General features: G+C 59.5%; 1 protein-coding gene across 1 annotated transcript; it reads left to right on the top strand.

Moving 5' to 3' along the window:
• Positions 1-41: 41 nt before the first annotated feature.
• On the top strand, positions 42-17,248 carry CHLRE_10g457331v5 (uncharacterized protein). The gene is made up of 45 exons (XM_043067090.1): positions 42-297; positions 408-465; positions 621-674; positions 827-892; positions 1,086-1,153; positions 1,332-1,383; positions 1,560-1,675; positions 1,909-2,063; positions 2,249-2,400; positions 2,489-2,617; positions 2,783-2,871; positions 3,045-3,236; positions 3,388-3,583; positions 3,724-3,890; positions 4,042-4,203; positions 4,304-4,393; positions 4,494-4,575; positions 4,669-4,855; positions 4,987-5,120; positions 5,371-5,451; positions 5,754-5,833; positions 6,036-6,151; positions 6,252-6,481; positions 6,597-6,728; positions 6,859-6,975; positions 7,115-7,491; positions 7,641-7,719; positions 7,824-8,315; positions 8,429-8,600; positions 8,750-9,147; positions 9,270-11,372; positions 11,467-11,568; positions 11,703-11,864; positions 12,062-12,226; positions 12,346-12,453; positions 12,613-12,720; positions 12,842-12,976; positions 13,075-14,347; positions 14,507-14,544; positions 14,644-14,696; positions 14,806-14,962; positions 15,161-15,346; positions 15,507-15,626; positions 15,698-15,847; positions 15,992-17,248. The coding sequence occupies exons 4-45, from the start codon at positions 866-868 to the stop codon at positions 16,265-16,267; spliced, it is 9,408 nt and encodes a 3,135-aa protein (XP_042920487.1). The 5' UTR covers positions 42-297; positions 408-465; positions 621-674; positions 827-865; the 3' UTR covers positions 16,268-17,248.
• The last annotated feature ends 756 nt before the right edge of the window (positions 17,249-18,004 follow it).

Below are 18,004 nucleotides of genomic sequence, written 5' to 3'. Positions count from 1 at the left end.
GCACATCATTAGTTTAAATTCATTTGGCCACTGCCTATACCTCTAGCATGGCTGTGCGTGGACCGCAACACCCTCTTCGCGTTAACCAGATGCTTGCCAGTTTCGGGCCGTCCCTAAATGCCGGCTTGCTGTGTATAGAGCAAATGTAGGAGTCGTGCTCATGCAGATGTTGGGCCTCTCTTAAAGCAAGGCGGCATTCACTCGGCTGGGGCTTGCCGCGCGAATGCGAGGCAGCAGGGTGTCAGATGGTGATGAAGGCTCCAGCATCAGTGGTTCAAGCAGGTCGTCTAGAAAGAAGTAAGTCTTGGTGCCAAGGTCAACACTTTGGCAAGTCTGTCGCGGCACCAAGCTCAACAAGAGATTTCTTTGACTTGAAGATGAAACAAGCTTGCTTGAAAACGCTGTAGGAACGATGTGCTGCCCCGGGACGGCCCTGAAGCGGGCGAAGGCGCCGACGAAGTGGAGGTTGGTCGCAGCACTAAACGGGGCGGTATGGCTGCATACATACGACGGAGCCATATATTTTCCCCAAAGGTTCATCGTGTAACGCTTTAAAGGGGTCGAGTTGGTCGACTGACTGCCGTGTGCCGCGTGCGCTGTGTGGGCACCGGGTTGCGCAGACCGGAAATCGTTTGGAAGTGGGCCTCTTTGGTGTCCTCTACACGCTCAGCAAGGTAAGAGCTGTCACGATGCATTTTTGGTGACTATTAGAAAACGGGGCCGGGCAAAGCACACGCGCCCACTCCACTGGGGTGAAGGTGAGGCCAGGGGCAATGCTTGGGCGGCCATGCGCTGCGTGGCACTCACGGCCCTTGCGCGTCCACAGGAACGCGTGGATGACTCGCGAACCATCGCAACACTGAAGATGCTTCTGGATTTCTTGCAGCAGCTGGTGCGTGGAATGGCGGGTTCGAAGGGGCCAGGTGGCGAGAGTGTCGTGCGAGATTGTGCAGTTGATTTTTCCCTGCGGACCGCAGCAAGGCAGGCCGCGGCCAGGGAAGGAAGCCCTTGGTACCACCGCTCACGTCGACCCTATTAACTCCTGTCCTCCCATGTTTATACAAATGTACTACGCGCTCTGACAGGTGTTGCTGCTGGGCACCGAGTACGGCTGGTTTCCCTGGTTCACCACGTGGACCGCTTCGCTGACATGGTGGGCGTTCCAATGGGCATATGTGTGCTTGCAATGAGCAAGTGGGCAGGGAAGGGAGGGCATGAGGCACTGTGTGGCAAGCAGGTGCCAAGATGCACGGTTGCATACTGCGGTACTGGGGACCACGCAGCTCCGTCGCCTCCTTACACGCTCCGGCAATGTCCCCCTGACCACGCAGGATGTGGACAGGCCTCAGCTACCTGAATTTCGCCGCAAAGCTATCTAATGTGGTGAGGGACCAAGTTGTTACGGGCTGGGGACGCACCAATCGTGCTGACACTGAGCAATGGCAGGGCACACAGTGCTGCCGTAGAAGGTGATACTAGCATATCCGCGGCCTTTCCAACCTCCTCTTCTAAATGCTCCCTGGTTTGCCACGCTGGCTTGCCCTGCGTGTGTGTTTCAGAGCTATGTGCTTTACGAGGTGGCTTTGTACGGCATTGCGGGCCTGCTGGCTCTCAGCTTGGCGCTGTGTGCATATGTGGGCTACTGCTTCAAGCGGCACCGCTTCACCTACGTCTGGTGAGTGCGTGAGTGGAGCGAGGTCATAAGTCACTAGGAGCGGAACCCACGCAAACCGCTACGAACAGCCGTGGGGAGCACTTAAGGGCTGTGCGGGAAACGTGGAAGGGTGCCGTCCGGGGACCTGCAACCCTTAGGGTGATGTGGTGAGTAGAGCTGACGTTTGGTCCACAACACGTTCAGTGCGGCACCAACCCGCATTCGCATGCTCACACGCATTTTCCTCTGCGCAGGCCGGTGTGCTTTCTGCGGGTGGTGGTCAGTGTGTTCTTGCAGACCTTCTATGTGTCTGCCATGGGGATCTTCTTCGTTAACATCAACTGCCACTGGCTGGCGCCCGCGGACAGCAACCACCAACGGGGATACATGGACAACTACCCTACCCTAAGTGAGTCACAAGCCGGTGGTGTGCCCGTGGCCCTGCGTGTGCGCACGCGGCTGATAGCACGTGTGGGTGCAAACGCAAGTGGGGGTGCGGGTGCGGGTGCATTACGGGCGCAGTGGGCCGTTGTCGGTAATCCATTGTTATGCGGCTGCTCAACTGCTAAAGACTTACAAATGAAATCCCTGCAGACTGCACGCAATGGCCATATGTATTCAACTTGGTGGTCGCCATTGTCTTGGCCTTCATCTTCAGCGCTATTGTGTTCGTGAGCACGATGGCAGACTTCGAAATGGACCCTCGGAGCGCGGGCCTGCTTGCGGCCTCGCACCCCAAAGTGGAGGTGAGGTCATGCCTGGGTGCGACAACTGTAGGCGCCACAGCCTCAATTGAAGCCGTGTGCGCCCTGCTGTTTGTGCTGTGCATCGCAGGTGATCAACTTAAGCGCCAAGACGGTCTTCCTGCTGGCCTCGGCGATCCTGGTGGTGGACATCCCAAAGCTGCAGGCCATCATCTTCGCGGCCACAATGGCGGTGCAGTTCTACACCACCGTGCGATGGGTAAGTCTTTCTCGGAGTCTGGCCACTTGCTGTACTGAGCACTACTCACGACCGACTGAACGTGCCCCTGTTTGTCCTATCTCTTCATGGTCCCTGACCTGCATGTGCCCCTGGTTCCCCTACCTCCTCACCGGCTTGCCCCCCCGCCCTTCAACGGCCCCCCAGGTGCCGTTTATGGTCAGCTGGGTCAACCACCTGCGTGCGGGTTTCAACCTGTGTAACACCTGGGTGTCCGTCATGATGGTCGTGCTCAGGTGGGTGCGGCACCGGCAGCAACAGCGTACGCGCAGCAATCGGTGCTCGCCTCACTCCTGTGCTTGGCATTATACCATACAAATTTAGGAGCAACGTACCACACCGCCAGGTGTACACCCTCTGCGCATGGTGGTACGACTGACGCACTGACCTTAATTGCATCCATCCGCAGGTATACTCCCTCAGCGCAAGACCCGCTGGGTCCTTCCGCTGAGCGCCTGACGCTCATAACCATTGCTGGACTGCCCTGCTTCATCGTCGCGGGCGTGTTGGTGTCGTTCCTGCGGCTGCGGGTGGCTACGCGTGTGGCAATTCGGGCATTCCATTCCGCAACATCAGCAGTCAAGCCAAAAGACATGTACAAGTAAGTGAGCATCACAGGTCGCGTAACTTGCGTTTTGCTTGGAGACACCACGCAACGGAATTCCAACCAATCCTTGCGCCGCGCCTTACCCCGCTTGCCTGCTGCCTTACCCCGCTACATGCCGCGCCTGACTGCTGTGCCCTGCGTACAGGTTCATCGACGTGCATGAGGTTGAGGTGGTAGCCCGGGTCTGCCGCAAGCGCGGGCCTGAGCGAGACACCGATGATCCGGAGGCCCTGGCACTGGCGGAGCGTGTCCTTAAATCCGGCATCGCACTTTTCCCTCACAAGGCTTACGCCCACATCCTGTATTCCAACTTTCTCATCGAGGTGGCAAGCCTTTACCAGGTGCGGGCCTGGGGTACAGGCATTGGGTGCGCCGGGCGGGCGGGCGTGGAGTGCGGGACTACCGCACTGCCAGAGTTTAATCCAGATGGCCCTGGCTCACACACGCTACCCTGCCTTGTGCGTGCCGTACACATCGCCAGGCCGGCCAGAGCCAGCTAATGTCGGCCAAGAAGCTTGAACCGGACTGGGTAGAGCGTTTCGGCATCTTCGTCCGCGAGCAGCAGCACATGCAGCGCGCTCACACCTCCACAACTGGCGAGAGTTCGGTGGACCTGGTGTCATATGTGGAGTTCCAGCGAAACTACAGGTGAGTTGCGGACCATACGGCGTGCCTGAACTATTAGGGTACCGTGTACAGCACCGTAGATTGGGCCTTCATCCTGCCTCTCCGTTGGCACTTTGTTGACACACATATTTGCACGTCGACCACTGTGCGACTCGCAATACATCCGCTGCAGGCTTCTCGTGCGTGCCACACAACGCGCGTTAGCGAGCCAGCAGGCATTCTGGAAGCTGCTGCTGCGGCACAAGGTGCACCTGACGTCGCTGACGGCTGCCTTTCGCAGCATCAAGAATGCGCAGGACCTGGCGACGCGCACGTATCGGAGCGTGCTGGAGCGGTGAGTCTGCGGACCTGCAGTGCACGGAGGGCCCCTGGTGGCTGGGCTTGTTATTAAAACACTGAGCACGCCTCAAAATCGATTTCGAACACGTGCACAGGTACCCAAACAGTGTAAAGCTGCTCCGCAGCTACGCGCGGTTCCAGGAGGTGGTGCTGAACAACCCCTGGCGCGCACAACAAATCTACGAGTAAGAAACGTTAGTTTGCCCCTCCCTATGAGACCCGCAGAATGCTCTGCTTACGCCTTACCACTTGACGTGCATGCACCATGTGCCGCTGTGTCCGCAGGAAAGCGGACCAGCTGGAGGAGCAACAGGCGTCCGTGCAGGATAACATACTGCTTGGCAACGACCGGCTGCTTGGCCAGCAGGTATGCGCGTTGTAGAGCGGCAGGGCGACCGACAGCATTGTGTATGTCGTACCGTGACCTCGTATATGACGTACGATGGCGTGCCCAAAACAGATGGACACTAAGAAGAGTGCCGTGGCGGTCATCAACTCGAGTGGCATCATCCAGATGACCAACAAGCCGCTTCAGAAGTTGTTTGACTACAAAGCGTCAGAGCTGGAGGGACAGAACGTGTCCATTCTCATGCCCGCACCTTTTAGCAACCGACACAACGGCTACCTTGCGGCGTACATCGCCACAGGTAGCGGTAGTGTGTGAATTCAGAGTAGATGTTTATGAACGCATTCGCTACTCATGTGGGCTTCAAGCGAGAGGCATTCACGGGTGTGGGCACGCACCTGCTGCTGTTCGTTCTCACACTGCCCCCGGCAGGTCAGCCCAAGGTTATCGACACGGTCCGTGAGGTGGTGGCATTGCACCGGCGCCGCCACGTGTTTCCCATCAAGCTGGCAGTCAGCAAGCTCAGCGGCCAGGGTGCGGACTCGCAGTTCCTGGGCGTGATTCAGGTGCGCACATACCGCTATGTACAACGGGATGGCAGTGCAAGCAAATGGGTTTGACGTAGGACTGCTTGAGGAACAAATTACTCCCGGCAGTCCTGTGACTCCCGGCACAACAGCAAGTGCGGTTGCAGCAGCGCAACCGATCTCGCACAAGAGCCTTCTAATGTCATTTCGACAGCAGGCATCCCTACCGCGTGTTTCCGTAATGTGGTGACACCCACCCATCACCGTGCCCCGCCTGCCACCCACACAGCCGGTGGCAGCGAGCCCCAGCACCGTACGGGTGTGGCTGATGACCAACGGCATGACGCTCTGTGTCGATGAGCTTTTTGAGGTATGTGCACAAGTGCTGGGGAGGAGTCTTAGACCTGAAGACATTGGCGAGCACGTGACGCATGCGGGCACTAAGATCTGAGCGGACCTGCGAGTTTGTGACATGCAAAGCGCGCGCGGGTTGCTGAGACCATACGCGGCGGCCGTACCTGATGGGGCCTGTTGGTCTGTGCGTCTCCCTCTCCAGTTTTCCATGAACCCCTACCTCCGCTAGTTTGGCACGCTAGTTTGGCTTGGTTTGGTTTAGTTTGGGCTGGTAATTGCAACCCCCCGCCTTATTTCCTTCTCCCCGGGCCGTTGCAGGACATGTTTGGCACCAGCATCCCCAACTGCATCGGGCGGCCGTTTAAGGACCTGGTGCTGGAGCAGGACGAGCTGCAAGGGTAAGGGGCGTGACAGGTTAGAGCGCTTGCCAGGTTGAACGGGCGCAAGATTCCTGAAGCTATGTTGGCCGCAAGCTGGGAGCAGACAGGTATTGCAGTGAAGGTGCTGCAATCGTTGGTGCTTTAAGTGGCCGTGTCTCATGCGAACACGGCGTTGGTGGCCACGGCGCTGACGGCCTTCACGTGTATGTACCGCATGCAGGATCTTTGCGGAGGTTGGCACTCGCAGTGGTGTATTCACGGCGGTGACCCGAGACCTGCACGTGGTCCACAAGTATGCGGGGCCCATTCCCGTGCACGTGATCGTCAGTCCTGAAGGTGCGTGCGGCAAGACTGACAAGCGTACAGCGGTGCGGAGCCTTGCGCATACGTGTCTCTAAGAAAACTGCGGCCAACCCATACAATGCTTCCTTTCCAGGCACGCCCGACGAGCCTCTCATCCTTGTGTCAATATCACTTCGGGCGTCATCTTCAAAGGGCCCGAGCAGTGCGGGTCCAGGGGGCGCTTCCTCTGCCAGTGCAAGCACGGGCGTCGGTAACGGGCCGCTAATGGTCCTGGACCGGTATGGTGGCATGGTGTTCGCAAATACCGCCATAAGCACCTTGCTGGGCTACGCGCACAAGAGCTTCCTGCTGCTGAGGCTGGAGGTGGGTGACAGATGGGTGCAGCATGCATACGTGCTGCTGTGTAATTGCAAACCGGTGCCTATCCTTTCCTATCCATCCGACCACAACGACGCACCCGACCTTACCCTACCCGCAGGCCCTCATACCGGAGCACTACCAGGCATTGCATGCGTGCGGCGTTCAGGAGCTAATGCGGAGCAGGTCCCGGTTCGCATGCCGGTCCGGGCAGACGATCTTCATGTGCAGCAGCAACAAGGCGCTTGTGCCGGTGAGAAGTCGCTGGGGGCAAGTCCAGGACCGGGACGTACACCTGTGGATTAGGGCCACCTGCCTTTGCGTACACAAGTAAGTCCCATGTCACGCCATGGGAAGTGAGACATAAACACCTGTGCCTACAGGTCCGCCTGTCCATCAGCCACAAGGCCGAGGGCGATGACAGTGGGCTGCTGTCTGTGGTGCAAGTCGCCAAGTGCTCCGTGGCGGCCGGGCTGGCGGAGCGGCGCGTGCAATTCGAGGTGTGCCAGGGCTGCGGGCGAGGATGGCTTGTGGCATCGCAGTATGCCAAGTAATAATGTGTACGGCCTGTTCCCGGGACCGTATGCCTTGCGCGTGCACGGACTACCCAAAACCCTGGCAATCCTAATGTTTACGCAGGTGGATTGGGCTGGATGCGTTACGTCTGTAGCCAACCAGTCTGGTGATGTAGTGAGCCGCATGCCCTCTACCAGCGGACGCACAAGCGCGGCTGCGGCTGCGTCCCTTTCAAAGCATGGCACCCAGGGCTCAGCGCCTGGCGGAACTGATGCATGTACTGGCAGCAGTGCTGGCTCAGCTGCTGGTGCTGGTGCTGCCAGCGCCTCTGCAGCAGGGATCAGGGCTGCAGCTGCCGGTTCAGGCGCGCAAACGCACCTCTTCGGCTTGCCGCCGGAGGGTTTCATTGGATGCAACTTGTTCAAGCTCATACCAGAGCTGGGAGCGCTGGCACCTGATGAGGATCTGCAGGATGACATTCTTGAGGAGTTGCGGCTAATGTAAGTCAATCGTGCGACTGTGATGCGTCACAGGGTCAGGACTGGCTATGGGCTCACGGGTAAGGCACAGCAACACTCTATCACATGACCTCGCATGCTTTGAAGGCCTATATTTAGTGCTCCAACATGGATGACCCACTGCCCCGCAGGTCCCTGCAACGGCTGTCCCCTGTTTTCCTGCGCGCAACTCTCCTACCGGCGGTAGCTGCGGAGACGGCTTTTCAGCGGGTGCGATCAGCAACTGTATGAAGCCACATCGTGATGTGTTGGTTCGTTACTTGGGCTCCTGGTCGATACGATTTCCTGACAGCCAATGTCCCACACCCGCGCAGGCAAAGGACGCCACTGCGGCCGCTGGCGAGGAGACGCTTGCTTTGCAGTCATCCAGCAAAGCATCGGATGCCGCAGACCAGGACGGCGGCAAAGTTACCGCGCATCAGCCAATACACGCCTCGCATGCGCATGCGTCTTTGAGTCGCAGCGGTGCCTTCTCGGCAAGTGACGTTGAGGTGGCGGCCGCCGCTTCCGAGGCAGCTGCAGTGCCAAAGGAGCCTGGCGACGTCACCCCTTACAACGGGCCGTGGAATGCCTTTGCAACCGCGGCCGCTGCCAGCATTGCGGCCACCGCTGCATCCGCCGCCCAGACGCCGGCGGGCGCAGCTGCTGCTGGGGTGGCGCCGATACAACCTAGCCTATCGCGGCCTGCTGATGCTGAACAGGGCTCGCTGCACTCCGTAATTCTTGGAGCTTCTGGGGCGCTGGCCGCTGTGAAGGAACTGGGCCACTGGCGCTCCCGCGCCAGGACTATGGCCGCTGGCAACAGGGTAAGATGCAGGCAGCCTAGGACACGTGGTTTTGCGCGCAGTCATTATGTGAATGTTGGCCATACGTGTTTTGTTTCGTAGCGCTGATTTATCATTGTCAACGCCGTGTACAGTTCTCCGCGGCTGCGCTTGCTCCACGCCCCGTGATCCTGGAGATTGACGGGACGAATGGTGACGGCAATCTGGTCGTGTCCATCTGGCACCCGGACAAAGTGGCGTCGGTGTTGGAGGTCAGCCGTGACGGCGACATCCGCCAGGCGGTGCTGGACGACCTGCACCCGCCGGGTGAGTCCCTAGGCGGACAGGGGGGCACTGACTCGCGAGCCCAGCCCGCATAGCACCACTTACCATATTACAGCTGCACATACGCGCTCACCGGGGATGCTTGCTCACCTGTGCCTCCACCTCCCGCCGCTACGCAACCGCCCATCCAGGCCCGGTGTTCGGGCTGACCGACTCAGCGCTGCAGCAGTACAACCTGCGGGACCTCCTGCAGGTCCCGGTGCACACCAGCCTAGAGGACTACCTGTTTCCAGTCATGGCGATCTCTACTCAGCAGCCTGACGGCACCAGCAGCGGCAGTCGGGGCGGCACCATCTTAAAGCGCTCCGCGCTGAGGGGCTCGGCATCCATGGGGCCACGAGCCGCCGCAGCAGCTCGTCGCGGCGCAGGCGCGGAGAGGGGCATGGTGGGTGCGGTCAGCATGCTGGCAGGCGGCGGTGGACGCAGCAGCCGACGGCAGGCGACTGCGCAGCTGCGTCCACAAGTGGGGCCAGGCCGCAACGCGGCGATGGTGCATGCTGACGGGAAGCCGCTCCACATCGTCGTGCAGGTGAGCAACTCACTTGCATTACCGTAGCCTGCAGTGCAAGGCACTGATTCATGGCGCTACTCCTTCCAGCGACTTGCAAGGTTCTAATTTCAGACCCCCACATCAATGTTTCTCCCTAACAGGGAATCGCCAAGCGTGGCACCAGCGCGGCATACTACGTGCGTGTGACGCTGTCTCAGCGCACTGAGGACGTGGACGCGGCTGCAGGAGCCTCTGGCAAAGGAACCCTGCTGTCACGTCTGCTTGGGCCCGGCATGCTGCTAGCCGCTGCCGCAGCAGCGCCGCGCAGCAATGAGGGTGCCGGAGCAAGCGGTGGTCAGCCACTGCTAGCAGTGGAGCTGCAGTCGCGCCTGCCGTCTGCGTCCATTGCAGCGGCCGGGACGAATGCCGGCATTCCACTGGCCACATCAAAGCTGAAAGGAGCCGCGGGCACGTCCTCGGTCCGATTGCCAATGCCGGGGGCCAATGAACAGGCCGCCGCGAATCAACACAACATTTCTGGGGCAGCGGGAATGGTGGACAGCTTTGCTATCGCAGCGGCAGACGGTCAGGCAGAGGCTGATGCTGGGCGCATACGCATGACGCCAGCGCCGCGGGAGCAGCCCAAGTTGGCTTCAGAGTCACCGCGGCAGCGTGCAGCCGACGGCTCCGTGCAAAGTTTTGCAGCGACGGCGGCTGCTACGGCTGCCGCTGCGGTAGCCGCGCCCGCAACGGAGGGCGCAACTACGGGCCATGACTTCGAGCATGCCCGTGGCGATGCTGCGGGGCGAAGCCTTCTTGGTGCTGCTGATGCCAAACCTATCAGTTCGGAGACAGTACGGGCGAGAACTGACCACCTCCAGCCAGCAGTGCTGAGTCCAGGCTCGGTCGTAGCCCACGAGGGCGAGTCCTGGGATACGGGCAAATCGGATGCAGTCACGGACTTAGACGAGCTGGAGGCCGGACCGGTGGATACCCCAGGCGGCACAGGAGCTGCGCCCCAGCCGGCGCCTACGCAGCTTGCCCAGGAAACGCCTGCGGCTGCATACGCCGTCTCTGCAGCTTCTGAAGCAGCTGTACAGGCGAGAGCGGCCGCGGTGACGGGGGCACCCGTGGCAGTGGCCTCAGCAGCACCTGCAGCGGGCAGTGCAGGCCCGGTAGCTGCGCAAGCTCGGAAGGCGCCGCCTAGTTCAACCGCGGGGGTGGGGCATGCGGGCGCACGGGCGGCTGTGCCGCTGAACAGCGCAGCCAACTCATCTGAGCGCCGCATCCTAGCTGACCAGGACACCCACCACGGGCGCGGCAGCGTCGCAGTGGCTGGCGCAGCAGCAGCTGCTGCCGTTCGTACGCCGCAGCAGCTCGCCTACGCCAGCATGCAAGACCATGCGAAAGGTGCTCGGATCGGCATGTTTCTGCCTGACGGTAATGACGTCGTAAAGCACAGCGGCGGCTCAGCAGCCCGGGGCTCCGCAGTAGCGGTAGCACCAGCGGCAACGAATGCAGCACGGGCCGCCCCAAGTGTCGCGGCGCGCAGCAGCACCGCAGCAAACGTGCCCTCAACAGCCGCTTCGACAGCTGCTGGTGTGCACGCCGCTGCTGCAAGGGCCAAGCTTGGCAGTCTTACAGCCATGCTGACGGCGCCACGCACCTCAGCGAACGGCTCAGGTGGTTCACCCTCCACCACCGCGTCAGCATCGGCCTTGGACCCTATGGCAGTTCAGGACCAGACGCCAACCTCGCGCCCAAGGTCCAGCATGCCACCACCTCCACAGCAGTCCAGCGGGACAGGCAACGGCACCCCCTCAAAGCCTGGAAACTATTTCCAGAGTCTCCTGCAGCGGAGGCTCGAGCAAGGCAGGGCTGCGGTGCAGCAGGGAGTTGGCCAGCGCGCTGCAGGCCCCGGGCCTGTGGCAGAGGGCGACGAGGTGTCACGCTCCCTATCCGGGTATGGCATAGCAGCGGGTGACGACCCCGCTGCTGCAGCTGACCCAGTAGCAGTGGCGCCGCCAGCTGCTGTGGCGTCTGCCAGCCTCACAGTTGCAGCATCGTTGCGACGCAGCCGGGTGTCGAGCATAGTCCCGGTCGTGGCAGACGCAGGCATGAGCGTGGCAGCAGATGACTATGCGGCGCTTGAAGAGCTGGATGAGGAGGAAGAGGCGGCGCTGGCGGCAGCGGCGCTGGGGGCGGAGGTTGAGCATCATGATGCCGGATTCCAGCGCGGGCGGCGTTTGAAGCGCATTTCGCATGTGAGTTCTGCAGCGCGCGCCTAATAAGGCTCCAGCACACTTGAAAAGCGGCAGTGGCAAATGGGTGACTATGTCCTTTCGCAATGCTGCGCAGGTTCTGGAGCAGCCTGCGGCCCAGGCGGCCATCAACCGCTTCTGGCGGCACAGCGTTGCCGTCACCATTGCGCTGCTGCTTGCGCACACTGGCTGCTTCGCGGTGCGTTTATGGCTCTGTCGTTCGTTTGGGTTTCTTTGCCGATAAGACTAGGTGTACCGTAGCATGAAGAGGCTTGAGCACTACTGCACTTCGCTCTCGCTCGAAATCCTCTCATACCTCGTGTTGTTACGCAGGGCCTGATCTACCTGAGCAACCAGCAGGCCAACTGTATGAATGACATGGGGCGCGTCACGAGTGGGCTTGAGTCTGCGTACCGGGTGGCTGTGTACACGCGGGCGCTGGACACCATCCTCAAGGACGAGGTGGTGCATTTCGCCTCGGACCGTGGCTATGCGGTGAGAAGGCCGGGGCGGCTACCGCTCTGCAGCAGGTGCACAGGCATGGACAGCGGCTGCACTCACACTGTGCCCATGCTAACACACGCACTGCCGACCCGTTTCCCTTATGCTTTTCCCATACTTGTCAACGGTCAACGGTAGGCCTAGGTCCTCGCTCGCTGCATTGCTGATGTGCCCTCTACCCTTCCCTGTAGGCTCCAGTGTACACAAGGGCCGGCCTTCCAGGGTATGTTGCCGACATGTCTCGCTATGTGTCCACATTCGAGGCGCAGCATTTCGCCATGTACGAGGATGCCGGCCGCACGTATGGCCGAGGCTCCGGAACTGGGAAAGCATTGTGGGACGACCGCACCTATGAAGTGAGTCCCTTGCTTTGCGATGCATTACTTAAGCAAGCTGGCTCAGGGCGCCAGCACATGTCGGCTGTGTCTTGTCTGGCATAGCGGCCTTTCACTGCCTTGCAACCTCAACATTACAGGTATGGACTCTCCTTGATGGCACCGCCACTCCGGCCACGTATTTGCGAGAATATCTGTCACTGTTTGAGCTAGGCCACCGCTTCATAATGTATGCCAGAGAGATAGCGGTAAGCAGCACTGAGTTCAGGTTCAGGGTTCAGGTTCAGGGTGGTCAATTGTCTAGTCACCGCCGCGAACAGGCAAGCCTCCAAGCCACGGATGACGTTTGTTTATACCGTTCCCATCCCCAGCGTAACCTGCCGCCCGGCACCATTGCCACTATGCAGGATAACTACCAAAGTCTAGGCCCACCCCACGGTAACCTCTCTGACACGCGCGGCTTTCAATTCATCCGAGACGAGGTGGTGCCGGAGCTGCTGCCTGGATACTTCGGGGTGAGCTGGATGTTGCTCCACTAACGTGCTATGCCAACCGCGACCCACATGACCCACCCAAGCAGGCCATAGTCATCACCGCCGCTCACTCCACCTTGCCCTGCTGCTGCTGCCTACACAGGTGGCCACGAGTATTATCCAGGGATGTGTCGCGGATCAACACCTGCTGAACCAGGTCCTGCTGGCGCTGCTGGTGGTGGAGGCGTGCTGTCTGTGTGGCGCCGCCGTGCTGTACCTGCTGTACCGCCTTGTCAGGGTGAGTTGGCTGGCATGTCTTTTACAAGTGTATGTGCATGCATTCGTTCGTGCCGTTGCTCAGTCGCCCGGCATCCCTTCGGCTCTGTCGCCGCACAGGTCAGCCGCTACCAGACCTCGCTGTTCTCCGTCTTCCTGGCCATTCCATCCGCTACGGTCCGGATGTTAACGCTGCGGAAGCTGGAGGATGGTGAGGACGACGATGACAACGACGCCGATGCTGATGATGATGACTTGAACGCTGAGAACATGGTCACAACCGCAGCTGGTGGTCAGGTTGAAGCAGCGACTGCCTACGCCAGCGCAGGCAACCGGCTTGCCACAGCTGCGCCAGGCGGTGGCATGCGGTCCGGGAGCAGGGCAAAGCTCAGCCGCGGCCTAAGCCGAAGCTTAACAGCTTACCGGCTGCTGGGCCCGGCGGCAGTCGGCAGTGTGGGCAACTGGGGCGTGTCGCGCAGCAAGCCATCGCGTCTAGGCGTGGATACGACCGCCTTGCAGCCGTCGCCCCGTGCAGACGGGTTGCGTGCGGCTGCCTTTACGGCTGGACATTTCGCTGGATTACCCAGCTCAGGCGTTGGCGGTCCGGGTGCCGCCGCGGGTGGTGCCGGGGCGATGCCCAGCGTGACAACAGCAGCAGCAGCAGCAGCAGCAACAACAGCAGGTGCAGCGGGAACGCAGACACCATTGCCCACGGCAGGCCGTGAGGTTGCCCAAGGTAGTGGTGTGCCCCCTGCGCTTCGCTCCACGCGCGGGAGGAGCATCTCCTTCCGCGACCACGCCCCACCAGGAGCGGCCACGGAGGATGGGCACGGCAGTGATGGGGCAAACGCGCCTGGCGCGGAGCGGGATGCTAGGGGCACCAGGCACCAGCCGGGGAGGTCAGGCAGCAGGGCTGCCACGCCATCCACCACCAACCGTGTGAGCAGCAGCCATGCCACACCCGTGCAAACGCCCACACGTTATTCGGCTTCTGCTCAGGCTGGGGAACATTGGCCTCCAAGCACCGTGGCCCCCAGCCTGGAGGATGGTAGCCCGGGGCCCGCTGGCATGAGTGACAGCAGCGTGCTTTATGATGCAGACATTGTGGCGGAGCTGCAAGGCGCTGCCGCGTCACGCCAGCGGCACTCGGCGCAGGGGGGCTTGCTGGGTAGCAAGCGTCTGGGCAAGGCAGTTCACGCTACCGTCAGCCGGGGCCGGTCCCTGGGGCAGCGGGCCCTGGCAGCGGCGGCGTCCAGCCGTCACCACGTGGGCCGCTTTGCACGCCAGCTGCTAAAGCGGCGCAGCGTCATGACGGGCACAAACAAGATCCTGATCGCCAACAGCCTGAAGGACTGCTGGCGGCTGCTGCCCATCGTCGCCTGGGCTACCCTGGGTACGTTGTGCCTGAGGCTGGGACCGTGGGCTGGGACGTAGTCAGCATATTGGGCTTCAGCAAAACTGACATGTTGGATGATAAGGGCCCGTGCCGTCCATGCCGCAGCCATGCAACCCGTACTTTGCCACCTTGCCACACCTGGCCCCATGCCTGCAGTCATCTCGCTCTACGCCTACACCTACACAATTAGCGACGTGAGTCGAAGAAGTTAAGGGCACACCTGGAAAGAAGCTGCTGTGCCATTTTGGTTTGCAGATGCCACTTACACCCCATATCACCTTGTGTGCCTGCAGTGGGCGACGGCCCCACTAGACACCGTAACCATCACCTCATTCACTCTAGCAAGGTAGGTGGCAAGCCACGACAATTCCTGTGCATCCGGTGCCTTTCACCTGCTGTGTTTCCCAAGGACTCCAATTACCCCCATCTACTAAGCCTAACCATGACGTGCACAGGAACGTCCGCATGGTGTATTTTGCGCACGAGCTGTGTGCAAACAACACCGTGGAAGCCATTGCCGCCTCCAAGGCGCAGCTAAACCGGACCATAGGGATGGTTGCCCAGGACTACGCACTGCTGCTTTTTGGGAAGCGGTACGAGGCCCCTGAAGCAGTAAGTGTGGAAGCCCAATCAGTATGTGGTAGTAGCACTCAAGGCCACTGACGTTGAGGGCACAACATGCGAAATGATTGCACGCAAGGCATGCGCGACCAACTAACCTCACCCATTATATCGTGGCAAGCAGTGGGAAATGCATTGCGCGTTGACTGACTGCCACGAATGGTGTCGGATTCGCATGCATCCTTGCAGGTAGCTTCAGCCCCGGCTTTGTCGGACGCGGGGTACCAGGTGCACGGAGGGCACGCTGGCATTGCTCGGCTTGGGGGCCACGTGGGGGACACTCTGTACAAGGGTCTGAACCCTGACGGTAGCGGCGGCAACTGCCTACGGCAGAACGCGTCCACCTGCTTTCCGCTTGGGCACCCCTATGCCGTGGTGGGTCCTTTGTCTTGACAATCTCCAACCGTGCCTGCAATGTCAGTGTTAATATGGGCGTCTACGGCATGCCACAGGCACTAGCCCTGCTGCCCAAAAGTACGTATGGCCACGCACCATACCTGAGTGACTGTCATGTTGTACGCCACCCCTCCTGCAGCCATCACTCAATGGACTGGATGTGGCGTTTCGGCATAGCATTGAAGCTGCAGAGGCACTTGTTGCCGCGCCTGATGACCAGATTAACATTGCCAATCGCTTTCTGGACTTCTTGTTCAAGGTGAGTTTTGCAAGGCTCCCATAATATCGTGTTGTAAGTGTGAGTTGAGGTGTGCCCTGTACGCATTGCAGGTGACCAGCAACGATGTGCAGAGCGCACTGCTGTCACTGCGCGGGTACTTTGACCAGCAGCTTCATGATGCCATGGGCACCTGGCAAGCTGTGCACATTGGGCTATTCGTGGCTACCGTGGTGCTGTTTGGGCTGTTCCTAGTTGCCTTCGTAAGTGGAGTGGGCACGCGTGCATGCGGGTGGGTGGGTGCTCTGCAACCATGTGCGTTGGCCTCGGTGCATCCATACGCCTCTGCATTCCGACCCAGTGCCCTGACCCGCGCATACGCACCTGCCGACACCTCCGCTCCACAGGTGCGGCCGTTTGTGCGTTCCACCCGTGATGAAGCGGCGCACGTGGCAAACATGTTGTCGGACCTGCCTCCTGAGGTGGACATCATCCGACTGGTGGAGGCGGCACTGGGTGTGGGCGATAGCAGCAAGACTGGAAAGGGCAATGCAGCAGGGGCAAATGCGAAAGACGATGCAGGGGATGTGGCAGGGGCACCAAAGGCTGCCACCCAAATGAGAGTAGCAGCGGTGCGCGCAGGCACGCTGAGCAACTGGCTGGATAAGGCTGGGGTCGTGTAGCGGACAGTGACAGTTGCCACAAGACGTGCACGTCACCTTGCGTGGCGCAATATCGTATACACTATGATATGCGCGGCTGTGTTTCATTCCTATGATATGGTATTTCGTAAATTGTGATGCATTAACGCTTTTTGCAATGCCCCATATTGCACAACCGCATTCACAATGATGGCTGTGCTGAAGGTCGATGTACATTTGAAAGGAGCAACATTGACCAATCTTGAATGGCTGGTGTTACCAACTTATTGTACTGTGAACTGGTCACAGATCATTACCAGAAGCGGTTGTGCATGTAAGGTACTGGTGCCTGGTTAGGGTTCGGCAGGAGCGCATAGCAATGTGACAACTCAGTGCGTGGAGTATGGCTGCTCGGATGTGTTTGGATGAGTGCTGCGACGGTTTGTTGTGCTTGGCCGCTGGACATACTGGGCACATGGTGTATGTACGTACTGAACCCAGCTGTGCCCGGTAGATGGATGCAACACTATGGACAACAAGGGGCTGTTACAAGAGGGACCATCTCCTGCCCGAGAACAGAGACTGCTGTGACAAGCGGCGTAATAACAATGGGCAGAGGATAGTGGCACGAGCTCAGCAAATTTTTTTTGCGGAACTTTACTGAATGGGCGGCCGTCATCCTTGAGAGGCCTGAACCGCCTGAAGCCTTCTGCAAACTCCGATGCAGGATCCGTCTGTGGGGTCCCTGCCCTCAGTCCCCAAGGGTCACATTGCTGCTGGACGCTCCTGGCCCAGCCGACATCTTACTTACTGATGAAGTACACGCTAATGAGGTTTCCCGGTGATGCATTATATGGTATGCACACTTGCACAGGTGTCAGCAGCCAGCAGAGCAGCCAGGCGAGTTGACCTGTGCGGCGATGGACCTGGCACGATGTGCGCTTTCGCTTTCAGGGCTTTGGCGACGTTAAGCCTTAGCCCAATAGATTGTAATACATAGCCTGAATGTAATTTCAAGACAACACCATCCACAAAGTGCATTGCGTACTCGCTATTCTCGAAGCGCACTCGGGTGTTAACTCCGGCCGGACCACATGTGACAAAACAATGGTTATATGCTACTATCTCAATTACATCAGTGCTAACTCTGGGTGTACTCCTTTTTGGGTGCATTTGGAAGCCCGGTGTCCAACGACCAAGATTGCACGCAGCACCCCGATACATCCCTTGGTTGATCAATTAGTCCTCTAATATAGCTGGTTATTTACTGTCAAATGATAGGTGGCATCATGAGAGCGATTGGTGGGTGTCCAGCGGAGCAGCTTCTAAGTAAGGGATATCTGCATGGACAGAGCAGGAGATAATCGCTAAGTGGTCCGATACCACACAGTCTTACCGGGCATGCATTGCTATTGCTCCAGACGACACGCTGGAGAAGTATTGCACATTGAGTTACATCAACGCTAGGGCCTCCTGCGGGGAATGTCATAAGTGAATAGAAGAGGGTGAACCAGACTACTTGACCCTGCCGGCGAAGCGCAAAGATCTGCAGTCAACTGGGCCAAGACCAAAGTGCGCACCACCCGAAAGGAGCCAGAGGCAAGGCCATCGCACTGATCGCAGTCTGTCGCAAGCAAACAGTTATTTAATGGCATGCTCATTCTGACGAGTGGGGTGCTATGTTCACAGGGGATGACACAATTACCACTTTGTGCAGTGGGCTTTCAGGGCATTCCTCGACATGCCGACATCCTAGGGGGGGTGTAGAATCTTGGGACT

The sequence above is a fragment of the Chlamydomonas reinhardtii genome, chromosome 10, assembly GCF_000002595.2.
Source record: "Chlamydomonas reinhardtii strain CC-503 cw92 mt+ chromosome 10, whole genome shotgun sequence".
NCBI classification, from domain to species: domain Eukaryota; kingdom Viridiplantae; phylum Chlorophyta; class Chlorophyceae; order Chlamydomonadales; family Chlamydomonadaceae; genus Chlamydomonas; species Chlamydomonas reinhardtii.
This window is presented reverse-complemented; position numbering and strand designations above follow the sequence as displayed.

Excerpts from the sequence above, each read along its gene's own strand:
- CHLRE_10g457331v5 (XM_043067090.1), top strand. The coding sequence starts at position 866 with ATGCTTCTGGATTTCTTGCAGCAGCTG. Across the intron at positions 4,856-4,986 it reads TGCGGCGTACATCGCCACAG|GTCAGCCCAAGGTTATCGAC; the intron begins GTAGCGGTAGTG and ends TGCCCCCGGCAG. Across the intron at positions 5,834-6,035 it reads GAGCAGGACGAGCTGCAAGG|GATCTTTGCGGAGGTTGGCA; the intron begins GTAAGGGGCGTG and ends TACCGCATGCAG.